The following is a 23088-nucleotide window of genomic DNA, read 5'->3' as shown; positions in this document are numbered from 1 at the left end:
GGGGGGGGGGGCGGTCAGCAAGCCGGAAACCTGCGGCACGCTGCCTGACCCATTCTAGTGCTCAAGAATCTTCTGGAAGGAACCTCCAAGGTCAGCATCCGCTCCCATGACATCTCGGACAGTCTGCCCTCACTCCCCATGCAGCCTGGAGGCAGGCAGAACGCTAGAGGATGGCCCCGGTCCTGACAGCGTGGCCACCAGTGTCGGGGGTGTCGCAGCGGGGCCTGCCCCTCAGGCCTGCTTCACGCTGCCTCATGGCCGCCCCCGTGTCATTTCTCACCCGCAGCAACACGGGATCCCCATCCCAGTCACCCCCAAGAACCCATGGAGCATGGATGAGAACCTCATGCACATCAGGTAAGGAAGGGGTCCCCCACTTGTCCTCTGGCCTGCCCCATGTCAGGGAGCACCTGCGTGCCCAGGACAGATGCCGCGGTGACTGCACGCGTGGATAAACACTTGTAGCTCATTGCGTGGCCCTGAGGAGGGGGCGGGGAGGAGAGAGTAAGCACCTGCCTCCGCTGGGGTATCCCGGAAGGCTTCTCTGAGGAGGTGATATTTGACATTCTGACTCCAAGGACGAGAAGGGAGTGCCTCAAGCAGAGAGAGCAGCGTGTGTGCAGCCCTGGGGCTGTGCCCCCCAGAAGATTGAGGGCAGTGTCCCAGGCTCTTTTCCTGCAACCCGCAGTTCCCACAGCCAACTGCGGTGGGCCCAGAACATTCCGGGCGGGGCTGGCAGGAGCTGCCTTGGCAGAGAAAGAAAGGCAGACCAGACTTGTGTTGGGGAGGGCGTGGGGGGGGGTGTCTCCTGCCCCTCCCCACCTGATCCCCCCTCTTCCCTCTCCCCCTGCAGTTACGAGGCTGGAATCCTGGAGAACCCCAAGGTAACCCCCCACCCCGTTTCCTGTGAGCCGGCTACCCGTCTTTGGTGGCAGCCGATGCTGTCTGATGTGATTGTAGCCTAATTTGAAATTTCACGGGGGCCGGGTGTGGGCCTGGGGCCGAGCCCTGCCTGCGTCCAGAATCGTCCCCACCCGGCCGTCCCCCCCTCTGCCTCCCTACTCCACTTCTCTGTGTTTTGAGACGCGCCCCCCTCTCTTTTTCTAATTGCCGCGGAGATGAATGGGGGAAGGAGATATTTCAGGCAGCATGGAGAGAGTGTGTGATTCTAAGACAATAAAGAAGCAATTAGGCAGATGAGACACTTGTAGGAGGGCCCAGCCTGTGCCCACCAGCTCTCAGGCGGCAGTGGGGGGGGGGGGCGGTACAGATTAGAGCCTCAGGACCCGTTTGTCTGGGTTTTGTGCTCACACGCCCGCCCGAGGCAGGCCGCCCTGATCCCCGGTCCTCAGCCTCCGGGCTGGCCAGGCTGGGCCTCAGCCTTGTTTGAAGTTTAGGATTTCTCTCCCTGGGGGGGTTTCCCTTTGTATCTCCCCCTGCCACCATGGGAGATGGGGGCTGGGGGTGGGGGGCGCCCGGCCGAAATCTGTCCTGGGAAGAGAAAAATCTCTTTGTCCCTGAGGGAATGTGTCTCCATTCTCTGGCTCAGCCCCGCACCAGGGCGGCGGGTTTTGGGGGGGTGGGGGGCTGGGCTGACGTTCGGGAAGAAGTGTGCTTGTGTGGGCTGGGGTGCTTGGGCATCTGGGTCTGGGGGGTCCGAGAAGGCCAGCTGGAGGGGAGGATGCCACGGTGGGGGTGGCGGTGGTGAGAGAGAGGGTCGGAGCCCTGCCGGGAGTTCTGGGAGCCTCCCCCCCCCCGCCCCGAGCGACTGGAACTCTCCATGAGGGGGGGTGACATTGCAGCAGCTGCCAGCGACCGGTTCGGGGCCAGGCCCGGGTTTAGCATTTTCTCGGCTTCCTTTCCTTGACTCCTGGCTGCAAGCGTCCTCATCCCTTGGGCGAGGAAATGGGGAAACCAAGGCCCAAGAAAGTGGGCCCCCTCCCCCTTCCCGGGGCACCCCATCTCGGGAGCTGGCCCTCTGCCTCTGTGGTTCCCCCATGGCCCGCCCCCACCCACCCTGGGCTCTGCCCAATCGTGTCACTCAAGAGAGCCCGCACCCTTGCCCCCCGGGGGCTGATGGCCCCACGGGGCTGCTGCCTGCTGCCCACAGGTTTTTCCAGTTCATGCTCTGCCGACCCCACGACACTCAGGCTGGCCACCCCTAATTAGCCAGTCAGTCAGCGCCCAGGGGGGCGGGTGGGGGTTGCTGAGCCTGGCAGGGGCAGAGCTGTGTAGAGACAGGCTGTCACCCCTACCTGTCTCCAAACATCCTGTGGCACTCTTACCTCCCAAGGGGTTCGGGGGGTGGGGGGGAGGGGAGCAGAGCCAAGGCCAGAGGGGAAGGTGCCCCTGGGGCAGTGCTGGGGGTGCAGGCTGCTCTGTGACCCTGGGCAGACCCTTCTCCAGCTTCCTGTCTAACCAGGGCAGTGGGTGGACAAGTCAGGGCCAAAGGGGTCCTTTTAAAACTTCTGCCACCCGGTCAAGTTGGGAAGCCTGACACATCAGGCCCAGTGCGAAGAAACAAAGGCTCTGAGTCCTGACCCTGCCACTTAATTGCTGTGCCATCTTGGGCAAGTTACCCGACCTCTCTGAGCCACAGCACCTCCGCCCCCAGCTCTTGACCTGCCCATAGCACAGGACGACACCTCAATCTTAGAGCCAGGCCCCCAGCTCTCCCTCCTTATGCAAAGATTCTTTGGGGGGGTCTCAGGACCCCTCTCACCAGGCAGGGAAGGCTGGGCTGGGTGTGAGTGACAGGGACCATCATTCCCGCTGACAAGAGTGGGGTGAGGCTGAGGACCCCAGGGTCCTGCTCTTGGGGCTAGGGGGGCTTCCCAGGACCCTCCCTCACACCTCCGGATCCCCTGTGCATGGTAGGTACCTAGATCCCGAGGATAAGGACGCAGTGGCTAGGGGCCTGGTGCTACCCTCCAGGCGGACAGACTCTGCGCCCACCCCCCCTGCAGGCCTGGCCCCCTTGGGGGGAGATGGGGGAGACAGAGCTTAAGGGACCCAGTGCCCCCTCCCCCTCTCCCAAAAAAAAAAAAAGCCCCCAAGACCTGCCGAAGGGAGGGTCTGAAGGCAGATGGTGGAACCATTTTCTGCCTCCGTGAGGGCTGATTGAGGGGCAATGAGGCAGCTAATGCGAAGAAAGATAGAAATTTACTTGCTTTAACTTCATACGGCACACGGTGAAAGAGTTCATTCAGCCGCCGGCCCGCCATATCTGATGGATGAATAAACCATTTTCAGCATCGACCATGCCTCTACATCATGGCTTAGTTCATGGGCCATTTGCTTCCAATTTCTCCTTCTCGGCCTGTTTCATGCTTTCTTTCGTCCTCTCCCCCCGCCCCACCCCCCACTCTCTCTCTCTCTTTTTTTTTTTCTCACTCTCTTCCCTCCCCCCCAGCACCCCCCCTCCCAGATGACATTGGAAGTGAGCCCTCCCGCTGGGATGGATAAATAGATGGTATTGATACTCGGCAACAAACTATTTGTCATTTGAACTGGGCTTTTAGGAGGGAGAGTAAAGAAGGCAGGCGCTCCACGTCGGAATGCAAAGCGAATGTCACTTTATTTCTATTTAGTTATTTTATTTAATCGGTGCTGTCAGGGTGTCGGAAACCACCGGACAGCCGCCTCCAAGGGCCGGTGGGTCGCTGGTCCTGTGGCTCTGCCCTCCCAAGTCCAGACCGTCTCATCCTCTGTCCCGAGAAGTGTGGCGGGAGCTCAGGCAGGGGTGGGTGGGGGACCGGGCCCCTCAGTGCTGTCCCCCTGCTTTGTGCTCTTCCTGGGCTTTGGGGAAGGAGCTGCGGAGTCACACTGGACACCCAGAGGTCCAAGCCCTGCTTCGCTTTGCCTTCTGGCCCAGGAGGGTTTGTCATCAGGCCTGCCTGGCCCCAGGGAACGCGAAGGTTGGCAGGGCCCACGGACTTGGGGAGCTGGGCATTTCTCTGAAGCCGCGTGAAGCCTGTCCCCACAGCGAATGATGGTGGCCGCCTCTGGCCAAATCCCTCGCGCTGTTTCCCAGCCCTCAGGTTTGTAGAGCAGCTGGGAAGCAGCAGGGGTGATGGAAAGAGCACTGAACAGGGAGTCTAGAGTCCACAGTGGCGGGGACAGGAAGTATGATTTGGTCAAGCCACTTTGGCCTTGGTTTTCCATCTGGCCCGTGGAGGCATCAGGCCGAGGGTCCTTCTGGACCCTCTTCTTTCTTGAGTCTGTCTTGGAGGTCAGCCCTGGATCCTTATCCCCACCCTGCAGATGGAAACGGATGAAGGGATGCCGCTGTCCCAGGCGGTCTGGCGATCTGGAGGTGAGGGTCCACCGCAGGCAGCTGTGTGAGCTCGGAGGTAGAGCTGCGAAAGCTCACCCACCCCCTTGCCCAGGACTGAGGGGCGCCGAGGGGGGCGGGGGCCAGGAGGGCATGCAGCCAAGAAGCAAAGTGACCACAGGTGAGGGGTCCAAGGCACGTCTGCTGGCCCACCTCCCCCTGGACAGGCTCTTCCCGGAGGCACATGCCACCAGGGATGTGTTCCGGCTGTCACACCTCGCTGCGGGGCCGGTCACAACTTGCACCTGACCTCCCTGCCGTTTTCCGGGGTAATTTTCATGCCCAGTAAAAATTACAAAAACTGTCCTATGTGCTTGTGGTGGAAGACGGTCAAGGGCAGGCACCGTTTCCCCATTTTGCAGGTGGGGGAAACAGGCCCAAGGCCCCCCGGCCGGAGATCTTGACTCCTGGCTCTGAGGGGATTTATGTCCCTCCACTGTAAGACCCCACGCGTATTTGTGGCAGGCCTTGGGGTTCCCCGTCTCGGGCAGTTCAGGCTTGCACAGAGCACACAACGGTCCCGCCCCCACCCCTCCTCAGCCCCTAGTTCCTCATCTCTAGATAGGGTGATAGCACTTGACCTTCTCACCAAATGGGGCTGCTGGGAGCCCGAAAGAAACTGCCGATGGAAAGAGACCCGTGAATGTCTTCAGGGTTCTGAAAGCAAAGATTTAAGGAGCTGCGTGTCCAGGGGGTCCCAGGTGGAAACTGCTGGGTCTGGGGTGCCCCCAGGGGAGACGAGAGCAGTCAGGCTGAGAGGCAGGCCCCCTTCCCTCAGTGGCAAGGATCCAGGCCCGGCGGGTGGGGGGTGCGGGTAGCCAGGCCTTGGGAGCTCCAGGCAGTCCACAGCCCCTCCACGGCCGCATCTAGGCGAGAGGCCCATTTTGCAACACGCCCAAGGAAAAATATACATAAAGGTTGATGCGTTTCCAAATGGGTTTTTGCTTTGCTCTTCTCTTTTCTCCCTGTGAGTATTAACCTCGGGGACCCCGGGGACGGCTCGGCTCGCCAGAGCACCTGCTGGGGTCACGCGTAGTCATTAGCTTTGCGGTCAGTGCAGAATAAACCCCAATTCCCGGCGCCTGCGAGCGAGTGTGCGCCCACTCCCGGGAAGCCCGCTGCCACCCGCCCGCCTCGCTGCTCCAAAGTCACACTTTTCTTGCCTGACTTGTTCTTCTGCTGCTATTCTATTCTATTCTACCTCCAGCTGTGGGGGCGTCGAAGAAAAAGATGAGATCAAGTTGAGAGGAAAAATTGTCTGATTTCTTGAGCCCTTTGTTTCCCCGGGCCCCTGGCAAACGGGGGGCCGGCTCCAGGCTGGGGGGGCTGGGAGGCCCATGGGTCCGTGCAAACCGGTGACAAGGGCCGCAGCCCCCTGGTTCTGGAGAAGGGGTGCAGGTCTCTGCAGGAGGTGGGGTGCAGGGATTGACAGGGCAAGGCTTGGCTCTGGACACCCCAACCTCCAGCCTCTTTCTGTTTTTTATCAGAACCAAGCGCCTCCAGGCCTCTACACAAAGACCCAGGACCCTGCCAAAGCCCCCAACAGCCCTGACATCCTTGAGATCGAGTTCAAGAAAGGTAGGTGCCCGCCTGTTGGGACTCGGGGTGGGGGGGCTCTTAGGGCCCCGGCTCCCTTTCCGTCTGCCCAGGAGCCTGGGCATGAGCCCCGTCTGTCATCTCCTGTGCTCCCAGAGGCCAGGGTTCCCAGCCACTGCTTCCCCAGATGGCATGGTCCAGGGAAGGCTCAGCGGCCCATCACTTGGGCCCACGGGCACCAGCTCTGAAGGGAGAAGCAGTCATGTGCCAGCTTTGCAACTGGTGATGAAAGCATCTGCCTCCTGGCACGCTCATGGTGTAGAGTGAGGTCTGGAAGGAATGTGTCTGGGACAGGGCTCTGGCACCAAGGAGGGACTCAGTAAATGGCCCCAGGGCCCCCTCGGAGCCCATGACTAAAGCGTCAGCTAGTCCTATGCCCAAAGCTATACACACCCCCCACCCCAGACTCAAAGCTCGCAGGAGGCAGGTGTCCTGGTCTCCCTATCTTCGCTACTATCAACAAGACCTGTTTGCTGGCCTGGCCTGAGTGCCCAGGCTCGAGCCGGGCCCCAGGCACACCTCTTTCCAGAGAGGACGGACAGGATGGTAAGGAGAGCCTGGTAATGACCAGGCTCAGAGTGAGGGCTCAGGAGAGAACCTGCCCAGGCAGCTGTATGTAGAAATCAGGGAGGCTTCCTGGAGGCGGTGCAAGGCAGGAGCTAGAGGATCCAATGGGGACGGGGGGGGGGGGGGGGGGGGGGGGGGGGGGGGGGGGGGGGGGGGGGGGGGGGGTGGGGGCCTCCTGAGCCTGGACAAGGGGGCCGGACAGTCCATCCACAAAACCGCTCCCTGGGCTAGAATAGAGCAGAGGAGAGGGATACAGCCCCCTCCCAGGGCACCTTGCAGACCTAGGTTGGGGAGGGGCCGGTGGGGGTTCAGATCCTTGCCTCCCTCATGCTGGTATGAACTTGACAACCAACTTCACCCCTCTGGGCCTCGGGCTCGCTCTCCTACAAAATAGGCCATGGGAATGGTGCCCACGGGTGCTGAGTGCGGTGCGCGGAGCGAGACAGTGGGAAGTAGAGGCTGTTAGCTCTTGGGTCATCGCCCCTTCCCGGCCCTTCCCGGGGGCCTGGCCAAGCCAGCGGGCGTCTTCGTGGCTCCCTCGCATCCATTCAAACGCTTGAATTTCATGCCACTTGGGAACCAAAGGGCCCGTGGTCTGATGCCCCTGAAGGTCGCTGGGGCCCTGAGTGCCCGTTCTGGCCGACCCAGGTCTGGTTCGCAGGCGTGAGGCATCTGCGAGCATCATCTCTGACAAGGTGGCAGGAGGGTCCCCGGCAGCACCTCCAACAGGCCCCCCCCACCCCGGGGAGCCTGGGAGAGGGTGGGAGGCGGGCAGGAGGCAGCGGGGATCTGGGAGACAAGGCCCTGGCAGCCTTTCCTCCAGAGCTGAGCAGGAGGAGAAACGTGGTCCATGTTAATGATTTGGGGACCGTCTGGAGAAAAAAAAAAAAAAAATAGACGTCTCCGACTACTCCCATTCACTCTCTAGTTAATTTATTTGAAGTTTTAATCTAATTATTAACTATTTTAAAGGCTAAGAGGCTTTCTCCGGCAGCATCCGCTCCTCTCTGGGGCAGGCCCCATCAAGGCCCCTGCGAAGCCCATAATAGGGCCGGGAGGGAGAGAAAGGGAGAGGGGAGAGGCGGGCAGTGGCGAGAGGGGCTTAAGGTTCATTATTGGGCAGACTTACATTTAATAGCAATTTACAACCAAGTTATAAAACCCCTGGAAATGGGGGTGAAGAATGGCGAGGTGACAGCGCCGTGAGGGAAGCCCCTTCAAGCAGCGGCTGGCTAATAAAGACTCGAAAGCCGCTATTGAGGCTGATTGGCACCCAATCGCTGGCTACATGGTAATGAGTTGGGCAGATGGGTGGGGGATTATCCGCCAACTTTGAACGGCTTTTCTTTGTCACTGTTACAGCTCTCTTGTTAGCCCCCTGATACATTCATTGCTCATTTCACACCGCTCCAGAAAGTGCCCCCTTGCTATTCAAAGTCAACCCCAAACCCACCCACTGCCCCCCCCCGACCGCCTCGGCCCTGCCCTCCCCTCCCTGAGCAGCGGCCACCTCCCTCCTGCCCTCCTGCCACCCCAGACCGGCCTGCTCTGAATGCACAGACGCCTGCTGGTGTGGGCACCCCTTCGCCCCAGCAAGCGGATGGCTTGTGGTGGTCTGGGGTGCGGGGCCAGGGGGCCCAGGGGGTCCACCTGACAGACGCGGCAGGGGGCTGTGTGTGTGTGTGTGTGTGTGTGTGTGTGTGTGTGTGTCTACGTGCACGAGCCCGGGCTCCTCCGCACCTCGGCCAGGCGGCCTGGGTAGCTGGGACAGAAGGTGCCCGGGTGTAAGACAATGGTGGAGCGTGAAATTCAATTAGTTCAGGGCTGGTTCCAATTTCACAGCCCCTAAATGCAAAAGGGACAGAGAGAATGGGAAGGGTGGGGGGCGCGTTTTTATTGCATTTTCCCTTTCATTCTGGGGGGCTTTCTCTCCCCTTCCCTCCCTCCAGCAGGCCCCAACCTGCACAGGGCTTTTCAAGGAGTCATTTGGAGTCCATATCTGTCACATCCATTTAGGGCGTTGCGGGTGGAGGGAGAGGGCGGGGTGACAGGCGCGGCTCCGGCCCCTCAGGCCCACTGCCCCCTCTCCTCCTGCCCCAGGGGTCCCCGTGAAGGTGACCAACGTCAAAGACGGCACCACCCACCGCACGTCCCTGGAGCTCTTCGTGTACCTGAATGAAGTCGCGTGAGTGCCCGCAGCTTTGCCCAGCCCCCTGAAAGACCGCCCCCTTGGCCCAGCCCAGGCCGTGGTGGCTGACGGTCACCGTCTGGGGCTTCGGGGCCAAGGGGGACAGGCGTGGGGCCTGCGGGCAGCCTTGGGCGCAGCCCCAGAGGCGTGGGGCATCCTGGTGGAGTTTCTGAGCCCCCTGGCAGACTGGAGACCAGGTCAAAAGGAAGGATGGGCAGTGAGGAGGGCTCAGGCCAGAGGTCATGGAAGTTACAAACTCAGCTGCATCACCCAGGCAGCCCTTCCCCTCTCTGGGTCTCAGTTTCCCCACCTGTACGATGGGCGGTGGAAGCAGGGGACCTGGCTCAGATGTCCTTTGAGTCCTGGATCCTGGGAGGGTGCCCGGCACCGAGAGTCCAGCCAAGGGGGCGGCGTCTGACTCGAACCCTCGTGGCGGCAGCACCCAGTTTCAAAGAGCCCGTTCTCCCACAGGGGCAAGCACGGCGTGGGGCGCATCGACATCGTGGAGAACCGCTTCATAGGGATGAAGTCCCGAGGTGAGCCTGCCCCCCGCCCCCGGGGCGCGTCCCCGCTCCCAGAGCCCCCAGGTCCCCGTCCCGTCGGGGTGTCGCTGCCACCATGCTCCGTGGGTGACCTGGGGGCAAGTTCCTCCCCCCACCAGACTCCGTTTCTATCCCTGCGAAGAGGGGATAGCGGGCCATTTGTCACTGACTCCAAGGGCATTATGGGAAGCTCTGTGCCAAGAGTTGGGGGGAAGCTGGGGGTCCAGGAGGGGCTCCGAGGAGACGGGAGGTCGGGGACAGGCCTGGAAGTCAGGCTCTCCTGTGCCCTGGGTGCGGGAGGGCGAGGGGGTCCCCCGGGTTCGGAGGCAGACCATGCAGGGCTGATTTCACAGTCATTACGGCTTCTTTGTGGAGGCCGCCAGCCCAGCAGGGCGGGAATCCTGCCAGGGGTGGGCGCTGTGGGCTGCGCAGTCCTGCCAGGGGCCTGTGCCTGGGTCTGGAACCGCCCACACGTTGGCGAGGCTGCCAGGCCCGTAGCTGCCTTTGGCCTGACCAGGAGCAACCAAGCCGGTGCCTGTATCTTCTCTTTAGTAAGTGGAGCGCTGTGATTTTTCCGGTCACTCACGGGGTCCTCAGGCCACCCCCGCCCCTCCAGGGCTCAGTTTCCCCATACAAGGGGATGTCAAATCCCCGCAGGGTCCCAGCATGTGATACAAAGAATGCTGCTTCCTCGGGGAACTTGGAGAGGGAGGGGGTCAATCTTGCAGCAATTAGAGCCCCCGATTTTTTTAAATACTGGTGGTGAGCTTGGGGGTCCCCTGTTTTGACAAATGTTCAGCTCACTTTGCTTAGGTTCAGTTTATTTTATGCTATCTATTAAAGTTTATTTAGTTATTTTGAGAGAGAGAGACTGAGAAGGCACAAGAAAGCACATGCGTGCCAGCTGGGGAGGGGCGGACAGGGGGGCGGGGGGTGGAGAGAATCCCAAGCAGCCCCCACACCGCCAGCACAGAGCAGGACGTGGGCTCGAACCCACAAACCTTGAGATCTGTGACCTGAGCAGAAGCCAAGAGTTGGACACTTAACCGACTGAGCCACCCAGGCGCCCCTTCTTAGGGTCCATTTAAAAAGATAACATAGGGGCACCTGGGTGGCTCAGTCGCTTAAGCGTCCGGCTTGAGCTCAGGTCATGATCTCACGGTTCGTGGGTTCAAGCCCTGCATCGGGCTCTGTGCTGACAGCTCAGAGCCTGGAGCCTGTCTTCACATCCTGTGTCTCCCTCTCTCTCTGACCCTCCCCTGCTCATGCTGTGTGTCTCTCTCTCCCAAAAATAAATTAAATATATATATATATCATAACCAAATGCAAGTGAGCCAAGGGACAGTCACAGCACTTCGTCCTTTAGGGCTTTTCTACAAAGATTGGAAGATTTCAGGTGTCACAACAGCATGCTGGCCTGGGAGGCTGGGTGTGGGCTCTTGCTCAAGCTCGCCCTGCCTTCCCCGGGGACCTCTGACTTGTCAACTCTGAGTCTCAGTTTCCCCACGTGTGAGGTGGTAGGCACTGGGGTAGAGGGTGGATTTTTTTCGCCTGTGACCTGTTTGGATTTCTCTCCAAAGGTGTGGGGAGGAGGGAAGTCAAGTGGCTGCTTTTCCTCTTTGCCGTGAATTTTTTTTTCCTTGAGAAGCAACCTAATTGAAATTCTCAGGGAAGGCCTTGTCAGAACTGTGTTCCCAATTAGCTGCTCCCTTTTATCCTCTTACCTTTGTCTCTTACCTGTATTAACATCTAATTAAATGCCCCCTTTGTCTCGGTCTGCCCTTGGGAGGCAACACAATGTAAATTGCACGAGGCAGGCCCAGGGGGACCTTGAAGAGCCACAGATCAGCACCTTCATTGTACAGAAGGGGAAACCAAGGCCAGGCCCGACCCAGAGAGGCACCCAGTGGAGGCTAAGAGCTAAGACTCCGGTGGGGCGCGTCCAAGTTCCCCCCGAGTTTGATAGCGGGACCAGGTGCCGCATAAATGGCCACGGCCCCGGGGGCATGATGAAAGGTCAGAGGCAGCCTGTGCCAGGCCTGCTCCGGGGCACCTGCTGTCACTGCCCTCCTGCGCCGTCACTGACCGATGCGGTTGTGTCTCTGTGCTCCCGAGAGTGACACCAGCCAGGCAGGACTGGCACTTGGGGTGAAAACGAATCCCCTTCTCCGGTAAGGACAGGCCTGAGGTCACTCCGTGAAAGGGCATCCCTCGAGGTAGGGACAGTCGAGTGAACTTGAAGGAGGTAGTAACAAAGGCCTGGACGGGGCTATGCTGAGAAGACACCCTGGAGAAGGCGGCAGGAGAATGGGTAGACGTGGAAGAGAGAGGGTGGGGGCGGGAACATTCTGGAGGATTAGTAAAGAAGTTACAGGGCACCGCATGTGGCCTGCTGGGTCTGATGGGGGCTGAGCCCCTGGAACCTGGGGGAGGCACGTCGGAGGGGTGGGCTTTGGGGGAAGGCTTGAGTCCCTGTCTTGGCTCCGTCACCACTGGGGAGTAACTTAGCCTTCTGAGCCTTGGCTTCTTCATCTGTGAAATGGGTTGTTATGTGGATCAAATACAGAGAGGGCTCTGAGTGGCGGCTTAGTACCCTTTTCCCAGAAGCGGGGGAGGGGGGTCATCAGCCCTGAAGTTCCGACTCCCTTGGCTTCTAACCCCCCACCGGGGGGTTAGAAGGTTGCCGGAGCACAGCCTGTCCGTGTGGACCTGTGCGGAGCTGTCCCTAAAGGCACAGAATGGAGCCTGAGGGCCGTATGGTCTTTGGGAAAGACAATCCACATTCTGACTCCCAAGAACTTGCTGTGTGACCTTAGCAAGGGGTTTTCCCTCTCTGCGGCCCCAGCTTGTCAAAGGTGGGGCCGGCCTGGGTGATCTTACCCCCCTGGAGGTTGTGATTTGCCTGTTTTCTTACTCGGATCGGAGGGGATGGGAGAAGGCTGCGCCCTGATTTGGCGGGCGGTGTCTGTCCTCACGTCTCCGCTCTGAGCAATTCATCGTGAGGCTGACCGAGCAGGGGGAGTCCGCGAGGGTGCTGGGAATGTCCGCACGGCAAGGTTTTTATTAAGTCTACAGTAAGGGGAGAAGCTGTTAATTGTCAATGATACTGAGGGCAGACCCGGAAGACGCTATTGTCCGTAGCTCCGCATACAAGGGGGAAATGTCGTTTGTATTGATTTTACAAAACTCGTAATTGAAATTCGTTAAAGGGCTCGGTTTGTTTTGGGGGTGGGTGGGTAGGGAGTTGGGCCGTGCTAGTGCCCAGAGCCAGGGGTGGTCATGGGGTCAGAGGGGCAGGGGGCTGGGGAGATGCAGATGGAGTAGCTTTTACTGTATTGTGGCTGTTCACATTGTCATTATCACATTATCTTTTTAACTCTGGAGGGGGGCTAATTAAGTGAAGTAAATGAAATCAGTGGGGAGGAGAAGGGGGGCAGGGCAGCCAGCCAGCCAGCCTGTCCTTCCGCTCACCTTCTCCCTCCTTCGCTCCCAGCCCTGTCCCTCCCCGCTCACCTCTGCTGCTGCTGCCTCTTCTCCCCTTCCCTCTCCTGTCCCTTTCTCCCCCACTCTTGCCGTCTCTCTCCCATTCTCCCCTCCTATCTCACTTCCTCCTGCCTCCTCCACTTTTTCTGGCTATGGAGAAACAAGGGCCGCCCGCCCACTTACCCACCTGCCTGCCCACCTGTCCAGGCCTCCCAGAGGCTCCGCTCAGATGGAATGTTCCAGATGGAGAGGAGAGAGAGAGAGAGCTATGCCACAAAGATGTCTGTACCCTCAGAGGCCCACCCTACCCACCAGGCTGGGGTCCGCAGGGCACCAGGACCATAGACGATGGTTGGAGACCCACCATGATGTGCCTCCCCATCACCATGGCAACCGCCTCCATCCTTAGCCCTGGTCCCTTTGAGGGGAGCCCTTGGGCTCCAGCCAGCTTCCCTTCCCTGGGCCTTTCCAAATTTCTCCCTCTGGGCACTGCTTTCCCAAAGGCCCAGAGCCTCTGGTCCAGGTATCGTACCCCCACCCAGACCCCCGCTGACTGGTGGGTCTCACTCAGTCCCGCCAGATCGTGCGGGCCGGTTACGCTGGGGGCCCCAGGAGCAGAGAAGGAGCGGCGGTCCACTCCCGCCCCCGCCCCCGCACACCCACCTCCCCTGGATCTTTGCCCTTCTCCCCATCCCCCCACCTTGGCAGTAATTACGGTGTGATTGAGGCGGCTCAGCAGAGAGACACCTCTGTCTTTTTCCTGTAAACACGGGGAGATGAAAATAGACACTTGGAGCCGCTGTGCGTGTCACCGCGAAGATGTCTGTTGTCTCCTCCACCGCGACAGCGAGACTCACCTGTCATTTCCTCCTTTTTGCGCAGTGGTTTGTATGCCGACTGTCAAAAGCCCCAAATCCATAGTCTTTTAGCATCAGGTTTCTGTCACTGTTTTTTTCTTTTAAGTCATTTTTTTTCTCCAGAAGGAATACACGGAAATCATCTGTGCCCCCTGCCCCTGTGGAGAGCAGAGGGGAGATCTTTCAAATGCTCTCTCTCTCACATACACACACACACCTGAAAACAGCTTTTTGATCTGTCACAATTAACTTTAACACCTCCAAAAAGGGGCAGGAATATTAATTGTGTGGGTGTGTGCCAGGGCCTGCTTCCTGCGGCTGCCAGGCACGAGGGGCGGCCCTGGCCACCAGACACTCTCCGCTCCTTTCCTGGGAAGCAGCCGTCAGGGGCCAGCGGCAGGCCGGCCTGGGGCAGGTCACCGCTTCCTGGCTGGAAAGTCCGAGTGTCTTCCTAGCATCACGTGTCCGTTGTTCCGTTGGGGCCGTTGGGAGGTGATGCTGTGGGGTCAGCCCCCGCGTTCTAGAGACAAAACCAGCAGTGTGCGCACCACATCCGGGTGACGGCGTGCTGGGGACTCACCTTCCGGGCAGGTCCCCGGGGAAGTTAGAATGGAGAGCAGTTTGCCGGGGGCTCAGAGAGGCGGCTGAGGCGGGCTGAGGGCACACAGCAAAGCTGAGCTGGGATCTCTGTGAAGGTATCGTTTCCATGGGACTTCTGGTCCCCAGCCTCAGCCCTCCAGACACGGGTCGGACTGTGCCCCAGGCCTGGCCCAGCCAGACTGAAAGGCAAGGAGGCATCAGGTTCCTCCCCGGAGCCGAAAAGGAAGAGGGTTCGAGCTATTGGCCCACCTGGGCTGGCGCTATCCAGACTGTGTCAATATATGGATGGGCTTTGAAAGTTTCTGGGTTTTTCCAAGAGGCAGCAAAACTAATAATTTAGAAGGCCTGTTTGCAATTCAATAAATACCAAGTTCTTAGCGTGTGGCCAGGATGAAAGACAGCAAGAGCCTCTGTCCGTGTCTCGCTTTACGTGGCCCTTGGAAACTTCCTGTAGTCCATAGATAAAGCTTCTAGGGTAGTTGAAAACTTGCCCCTTTAATATTGTGGCCATCTCTGCCATTCTGGGGACAGACTTTGTTACTGTTGTTTGTTTATTTAGAGAGAGGGAGAGAGAATGGGGGAGGGGCACAGACTCCCAAGTAGGCTCCGTGCTCAGCAAAGAGCCCAGTGGGGGAGGGGGCTTGATCCCACAGCCATGAGATCATGACCCGACCCGAAATTAAGAGTTGGACACCGGGGCGCCTGGGTGGCTCAGTCGGTTGAGCATCTGACTGCGGCTCAGGTCATGATCTCTCGGCTCATGGGTTCGAGCCCCGCATCAGGCTCTGTGCTGCCAGCTGGCTCAGCGCCTGGAGCCTGCTTCGGATTCTGTTTCTCCTTCTCTCTCTGCCCCTGCCCCACTTGCACTCTGTCTCTCTCGAAATTAAATAAACGTTTTTTAAAACTTTTTAAAAAGAGCTGGACACTTAACGGACTGAGCCGCACGGGCACCCCTAAAAATAGGCGTTTCTAAGTGTTCCGCATGCATCTGTCTTTGTAAACCAGACAACTGAAGCGGTCGAGTCTTTCTCCGTGGCCCCGGGGGCCATCGGGGGCCACTTGTGTGTGGTACCTTCCTGCCCCAACTTCTGGGCTAAGTTCTCATGAGTTTTCTGGGGCTCGCCGTTCTCATGCTCTTGGCTTTTCTCAGCCATCCATCCGCCCCCCATCTCCACCCGCCTTTCTGGCCTTTCTAGTTTGTGGCCGCGGGCCACTCTGTGGACGTGGATGCCAGAGCCCGTTTGAACGGTGTTTGCCAGAGTGACCGTGAGGCCGAGTGAGGGTCCGAACAACGCCCCGGGACTCCAGGGCTTGGGGCTGGTGCATGGACTCAGGATGTTGGTGTTTTCCCCACCCCCACCGCCGGAAGGTCACAGCTGGATCAAGACGGAGTCCTACTCGCCCTGGGCAAGTGCCCTCCCTCCCCGGGCTTCAGCCTGCCCGTCTGTGAAAGCGGTGTTGGACCAGGTTGGCATTTTAAGGGTGTCTTGGTGGACCCCAGCGTTTTCGGAGAGGCCTCTGCTCCCCCCAGCGGGGTCTGGGCTCTGTGTCCTACAGGCTGGACAACCGCAAAAGACCAATGGGTTTGCAGCTCAAAAGTCAGGACCACAGGGCACCGGTGATCCAAAGGGGCCTGTCCTTTTGCCTGGGCATTTCTGAGACTCCCAGACAGAAAGATGGAACAAGACGGGCAGGTTCTCAGAGGAGGGCGTTTCTGGCTGGTGACAGCACGCTCGGCCGCGTCCTTGTCCCCTTCACGTTCCAGGATTGAAAACAACCTCCTTTCTGATTTGGGGGAAGAGGAGGCTTTTTAAAGCATGTTTTTAAATCATAAAATACACAGAACAGGTACTGCTTCAACCGTCATCGGCCTTACAGTCCAGTGGTGGTAAGGACACTCACACTGTTGTGCCCCTCCCCCCCCTTCAGTCCACCCCTAGCACCCAGAGAGTCCTCACCTTGTAAACAACTCCCACCCCTCCTCCCCAGGCCCCTGGCGCCCATCCTTCTGCGTCCTGTCTCTATGAACTTGACTCTAGGGGCCTCGTGTGAGCGGAACCTTGCAGTATTTGTCCTCCTGAGCCTGTGGCTTATTTCACTCCGAGGGCGTCCCCGCTGCATCCTGCGTCGGAATCCCCTCCCTCTTTCAGGCAGAATAATATTCTCCAGAGCATACTCGCCACGTTGTGTTTAGCTCCGCTCAGCGTGGAGGGACACACATCGCCTCCGCCTCGTGGCCTTTGTGAACGATGCGGCCATGGCCACGGGGGTGCAGGTCCCTTCTGTGTTTTAAGGTAGAGCCCGGGTGGAAAGACGGGTATGTTTTCGGGGTGACTCAGGCCCCCTGAGCACCGGAACGCTGTGCGTGGGCACAGAGGAAGTTTTAGGAGCCGCATCTGTGCGTTGGGGACACTTACTGCCCCTGCACCAGGACAGCAGACTCAGGGTGGGTTTGTCTGTGGTCAGCTCGAAGCGTTGCCCATGCTCCTGGCGCAAGAGAGGGTCTGGGCATGTGCGCAGCCCTGCTGCGGGTCCTCACGTCTAGTGCGGGCCTGCGATCAGACCTTCCTCCCGGACCGTGCTCAGCTCGGGGCCGGGCGCCTCGGTTTCCCTGCAGAGACCCTCCGGTCCAGGCAGGTTGTTTAGGAAATAGAGCGGCTGGACCTGACGGAACAGGGAGGAGGCTTGAGCCAGACCGTCTCCCCTTGACCTTCTGGATTTGGGCACTGCTGCCCGCTGAGCCGCAGGGTGCGGACGGCACCGCTCAGGGACCCGGCTCCACGTTGGCTGTGTCCTTTCTCCTCGCGGGCTTCAGAGACAACCGGCTCTCAAGGGAGCCGCTGGCTGAAGGTGGCATGAGTATGCACACGTGTACACACGTGTGCATGTGTGTGCACAGCTGTCCCCTCCCCTGGCTCCCCCGTGGAAGGGAGGAAGGGATATTTGGGGCCCCGGGCTTCACCGTGGTTGGTTTAATTACAGGTTTTCAGCCGCGGGCCGGTGGGCACACGTTGGGAGGGAGGGGGGAGTAGCTCCGAAACCCTGTCATTTTCCAACGTCTGAGGGCCTCTTCAAAGGGGGGCATCCAGACATTTTCTCCGCAAGCCGCGGAGTGGACTGTCGTGGCCCCAGCATGAGCATAATGGCAGGAGCGTTTTGCAGCAAGCTGGGAGTGAATGGGTCCGACCGGCTTGTCTCCTGTCAGACGAGTCATTATTATTTTTTTTTTTTGTCATTTGCTGACAGTTTGGGTTTCATGCGTTTCTCTCTTTTTTTCTCCCTTTCCCCCTGCCTGGAAAAATGGCTAGGTATCTACGAGACCCCAGCAGGGACGATCCTTTACCATGCTCATTTAGACATCGAGGCCTTCACCATGGATCGGGAGGTGCGCAAAATCAAACAGGGCCTGGGCTTGAAATTCGCCGAGCTGGTGTACACGGGTACGTAGACCCTGCTGGCCTCCCCCCCCGACAGCCGGCAGCACCCTCCTCCGGCCCCTGGCCACCCACCGCCATCCCCCCTAGAGCCCCAAGGATGCAGGTGGAAGGGGGTCCAGCTAGGGCAGGGGGCGCCGGGCCTGCCTTGCCCACAGAGTATTGAGGGGAATGTATCAGGCCCCTCCCCCAAGATGACCGGCCGCTCCGCCACCTGTGATTTGCGTGACGTCAGCAGGACCAGGGGAGCGTCACATGTCCTCCCTGGGGTGGCCGCGCCCGGCACGCTGCAGGTGTCAGGCGCTGTGTGGGGGCCGTGAGCCATCCCCAGGGGTCCCTCCAGCATTCCTCGGAGAGCCCCAGCCAGCTCTTCTTACAGATGGGGAAACTGAGGCTCAGAGCAAACAGACCCTGCACAAAATGACACAACGGAGGTGGCCTAGCTGGGTCTGGCCCCAGGTCGGGCCATCTCCAGGCAGAAGCTAGAACCGCTTCAAGCGAGGGAAAGCCTGCCTGGACCAAGAACTTGGCGCAGGTCTGGGCATCGCAGAGCCAGATGTGACCGGCCTGTGCATGAATGACAGCAGCACACGGTAGGGTGGGTCCCCATTTTACAGGTGAGGCTCGAGTTTCCGTGCCTTCCCTGTCGGCACAGAGTTGGAATGCGGGCCCCCTGACTCTAAGCGCACCCCTCACACTGTGCAAGAGCGGTCCCCAAGTCCAGCCTGTCACCCATGCTCATTCAGCCCACGAGCAAAGCCTAGTTTTTCATATTTTTTAAATGGTTGCAGAGAAAGTTAATGATACTGTTTCACGTCACATGGAAATGATAGGTCATCTGAATGTCAGTGTCCATAAATAGCTTTCTGGGCATGGCCATGTGCGCTGCTTCACATGTTATCTGTGCCGCCTCTGGGCAACAATGACAGAGCTGAGTAGTTGTTGGGAGAGACGCTGCGTGACCTGCAGAGCCTGGCATAGTTAGCATCTTCAGAGCCCTTTCCGGAAAATGTTAGCTGACCCTGCTCTGTGACATCACCATCTCCTTAACGTGAGGAGTCACATCAAACAGCCCCTCTGAGCTGTGGCAGAGCGCAGGGTGCTGCTGACATCCATGGGGTCCCGGACGCCAGGGGTCCCGGGAAAGTGAATATTAATAATCCCTACCGGGGAAAAGCCTCCACTGCTCTCTCACGCCCATCCCCCCTCCTCCTCCTCCTCCACTCAGAGGTTTCATGTCCTTTGAAAGCTCCTAATCCCTGTAACTCACCTTGGGGTTTCCAGGCGACTCGGTGGTTATTGGCTGGGTGATATCTCCCTCCCATCGTATCCGGCAGCTCTGAAGCTGGGTCCCCCTCCTTGCCAGGTGCAGACACGTGTTTAAATACCATTGTCTCCTGCGGGCGCTCTTGCTCAGCAGGGTTTAAGCTGAAAGGTGGGTTCTGGTTACAAAGTAGGAGAGTCATTAAGCATGGCAGGCCAGTGGGGGGGCACACCTGCCCGGGCTGCTGGCTCCGAGGCCCGGGGCTCCGGGGACGCCCGGTGGGGGCAAGCCCCCAGCCACCACCCTGCTCATCCTAGAAGGGCATCACCCCTTGCTGAGGGGCCCTGAGCAGGGCACTCACGGATATTACCTACTCTTGGCTGCATAGGCGTGAAGACACTTGAACGAGGTTTCACAGCTGATGAGCAGTGGCTTTGAGCCTGGGACAGGCCAGCTTCAGAGGCCAAGGGCTCAGCAGGACAGGGGACAGGGAACGTGGGCTGGGGCCCTTAGGAAAGGGAGATCACGGGCAGGGGTGCACGGAGCATGCAGGGGGCGGCGCCCGTGGTGTCTGGGCCCAGGCGGCGGGCTCAGTGCCTCTATACCCGATCCCCAGGGTTGAATCTTTGTTTGTGACCCACTGAGCCCTCCAAATCCCCAGCTGACTTACAGTCATTAGGAGGCTTCAAAGGATTATTAATACTCAGGTGCCCCAGGTTTAAGCAAGTTACTGAACCTCCCTGTGCCTCAGTTTTCTCATCTGGAGAGTGGGTATAATACATGTACCCGTCTCACGGCGAGGACTAAATGCCTGAATATTTGTAAAGCATCTAGAACAGTGCCTGGCAGAGGGGAGGGGCTACCGCAAAGTGTGCTGAACACCACAAATGGCTTCCGAATATAGAGGCAGGGACCTAAGGCCTTGTTTCCGGCTGGTTTTATGACCTTGAGCAGGTCTGCCTACCCCAAGCCTCAGTTTCCCCTCCTGTAAGTCACAGGGCAGCAGGCCAGTTCTCTTTACCGTTCCTAATTCTAACACCTCAGTCACCGAGCCATTCCGCTGTGACACTTGGCTTCCTCGAAGCACAGATGGGGAGACCGAGGCCACTGTTCATCTCCCGCTCCTCACCCCACCCCCAAATCTCCCTATGACCTCGTACAGACCCCCTCCCCCCAGGCCCAGACCCTGGTCCCCAACCCACAGGATCATCCTGGCAGGACCCCAGCTTCAGGACCCATCTCCTTTAGGGCACATAAGCTCACCTCCTCTCCCCTCACCTCAGTTACTTCGGCAGAAAAATGGGTCTAATGCACAACTCAGAACAGAGGGCTGTTGTCCCCATTAGCACAGTGCCTGGCCCAGCCCGGCCCTGAGACACCCTTGTCACACACCAAGCTCACTGTCCCTTGCCCCAGGCTGGGACTGCTGGGACAAGAAATCTGAGTGCAAGACCCCTGTGTGGTAGAGGGAGGAGATTCTGAGATAAAGCCCAGGCCTGGGCCCCTATCTCTGGCTCCATCTCCTCCCTGTCTTCGAGCCTGTGAGCTTAACGGTCTAATTATCCCGACTTAGAAAGATGGCCAAGCCACTGGGGCATGGCAGGGCAGGAGGCGGGGGCACCAGTGTCCCCTCTCCTGGGGCTGGAGTCGGGAGCACTCTTTAGGATCTCACTGTGGCCTGGGACAGCCCCCTTCCTCTGCGGGTGTCTGTCTCCCCGGACGCAGGGAGGACTGGCGGAGGCCATATTCAACTCTCAAATTGAAAATGCTTAGCGCTCAGCCCGCAACCTGTCGCTGAGGCCACGCAATCCCCTGGAGAATGGTTAGTGACATCTCACACAAACAGGGAAACCGAGGGACAGAGAAGTTGCGTTCCTTGTCAGTGTGGAGAGGGGTGGCTGGATCAAGGACCCAGTCTCTTCTCTCCCTGCCTGGCCCTCCCCCACGTCCGCAAGCCACCAGACCCCATCCCGGAGAAGGCCTGCGCCCCTTTCCCACAGACAGCCTCAGCAGGTGCCCCCCGGAGGCCCGGCCTCCAACAAAAGCGGCAGACCCAGGGCTGACCTGGGCCTTTATCAGGGCAGGAGATCTCGCACCATCTGGCCCCACAGCTGCCCAGGTGGGCTCACCTTTCCAGCTCCGTTTCAGAGAAACCCTACCCCTTGAGCTGTCCCTCCCCCAGCCCTGGCCCTGGGCCGCCTGCCCTCCACAGAGACCCGTGAGGAAATGGCTCTCTGCAGGTCTGAGCCTGTAGGTGCTGAGATGTGGCCCTGGGGCAGCCTGGGGACCAAGCACACCGCCTTCCCTGGCCCTGGGGCTCTGGGGGCCAGAGTGTGGGGGAGGGGGAGGGAGCACATTCCTCAGACAGGAAAATTCCAAGGTTATGAAGCGAAGCTGTTAAAACATGGGGACTTGGGAAGGGCAGACGCAGCCCTTTGCCATAGCTTGTGTGTGACCCTGCAGAAGCCTGACTTCCCTGAGCCTTACTTGCTCACCCAGAAGAGAGGCTGGGAGTTTTTCTCACAGGGCTGTTTATGCCGAGTCAAAGAGGTGAACTTGGCGGATACCTATGCTTCATTCATAAAAATATTTGCGTATGAAAATATCAGCAGTTCCTAGACAATTTACTGACATCCAGGGAATGGGGGGGGGTTATTGGCTCTTGGCTAGGATGCCAGTGCATGGACACCCCACGCAATGAGCCCACTAGTCCTGGGAGGGGCATATTGTGGGGAAACCAAGGCAGGGAGGTGAGGGCCACACACACATGGCCTTTCTGAACCCGAACAACCCCCCGGCTACCCCTGCTGGGGTCACACACATGGGTGAGTCTTACTGGGGGTCTCCTGCCCGGCCGCTGTCTGCAGTCCTCGAAGACTGAGCTCCTGGTGGGCCAGCAGCCGAGTCCCTTCACCGCTGTGCCCCTGGTGCCTGGCCCATCGCACTCTCCGAATGTTTGGTGTGAGGCAGAGGGTTAGCTCCACCCCCTCCGTCCCCACAAGAGAGGTGCAAGGCCACAGGCCAGGCCCGCAGGCTTACGCCACGAGTGTGTGTCACGCGGAGACTCCACAGTGAACAGGGCGGACCCGCACCCGAGGGCTGCCATGATGGGCCGAGGCATCCCTAGCGCAGTGGGCCCCCCCCCCCAGCACCCTCACCGGTCCCTCCCCGCAGGTTTCTGGCACAGCCCTGAGTGTGAATTTGTCCGCCACTGCATCGCCAAGTCCCAGGAGCGTGTGGAGGGGAAGGTGCAGGTGTCTGTCTTCAAGGGCCAAGTGTACATCCTCGGCCGGGAGTCCCCGCTGTCCCTCTACAACGAGGAGCTGGTGAGGTAGGTGCCCGTACGCTGGCCCCGCTGGGGAGCAGGCCCCCACGGCCGGTGTCTCTTCTGAGCGGCTTCCTCAGCAGAGATGAGCACGTACAGGACACGGAGGAGACCGTCCTGAAGAGAATGGACGTGACCTCTGCTCTCAGTCCTTACGGGCTAGATGGGGAGAAAGGCACCAGTCCAATGACCACTTGAAGGAAGAATGAGAAAAGGGGGTGTTGGGCTGTGAGGAGGGGCAGGGTACTCTGGGTGGAGTGACCGGGGTGTGGAGAAGCTTCCCTGAGGAAGTCACCTTTGAGCTGGCCTCCAAAAGACGGGAGCCAACCAGGTGGAGAGGGAGCAGGGAGGTTCTGGGCCTCGGAAGAACCTAGAACATTCCAGGCACTACCAGAATCCCAGGAGCAAGGGACCAGAGTGTCGGGTTCCCGGAGCCAGACCTTAAAGGGAAGAACCCATCAGATCTTGGTTTTCCAAGGCTCCTTCCGGCTGCCCTGGAGAACAGATTCAGGCAAGGAGAGAGTGAGCAAGGCGGGATGGAACAGCACCCCAGGGGACATGCTGGTGGCTGGGGCCGGGCTGACGGTCCTGGAGCCAGCGAGAAGCAGAAGGATGTGACAGGTGGTCAAGAGGTAGAATCGAGGGGCGCCTGGGTGGCTCAGTCAGTTGAGCCTCTGACTCTTGATTTCAGCTCCGGTCATGATCTTGAGGTTTGTGAGATCAAGCTCCATGTTGGGCTCTGTGCTCATAGTGTAGAGCCTGCTTGGGATACTCTCTTGCTCTCTCTCTCGCTCTCTCTCTCTCTCGCTTGCTCTCTCTCACTCTCTCGCTCGCTCGCTCTCTCGCTCGCTCGCTCTCTCTCTCGCTCGCTGTCTCTCTCGCTCGCTGTCTCGCTCGCT

At 59.3% G+C, this 23088-nt stretch overlaps 1 protein-coding gene across 1 annotated transcript in view; it reads left to right on the top strand.

The window, feature by feature from the left end:
* The window catches only part of ASS1 (argininosuccinate synthase 1), a 47109-nt gene that overhangs the window by 18826 nt on the left and 5195 nt on the right, over nucleotides 1-23088 (top strand). The window contains exons 7-13 of the mRNA XM_029920898.1: nucleotides 287-357; nucleotides 854-884; nucleotides 5821-5911; nucleotides 8597-8681; nucleotides 9156-9220; nucleotides 17475-17606; nucleotides 22039-22195. Coding sequence (XP_029776758.1) covers nucleotides 287-357; nucleotides 854-884; nucleotides 5821-5911; nucleotides 8597-8681; nucleotides 9156-9220; nucleotides 17475-17606; nucleotides 22039-22195 — 632 coding nt within the window. The remainder of the gene's footprint in view (nucleotides 1-286; nucleotides 358-853; nucleotides 885-5820; nucleotides 5912-8596; nucleotides 8682-9155; nucleotides 9221-17474; nucleotides 17607-22038; nucleotides 22196-23088) is intronic.

This window comes from Suricata suricatta, chromosome 13 (assembly GCF_006229205.1).
Source record: "Suricata suricatta isolate VVHF042 chromosome 13, meerkat_22Aug2017_6uvM2_HiC, whole genome shotgun sequence".
NCBI classification, from domain to species: domain Eukaryota; kingdom Metazoa; phylum Chordata; class Mammalia; order Carnivora; family Herpestidae; genus Suricata; species Suricata suricatta.
This window is presented reverse-complemented; position numbering and strand designations above follow the sequence as displayed.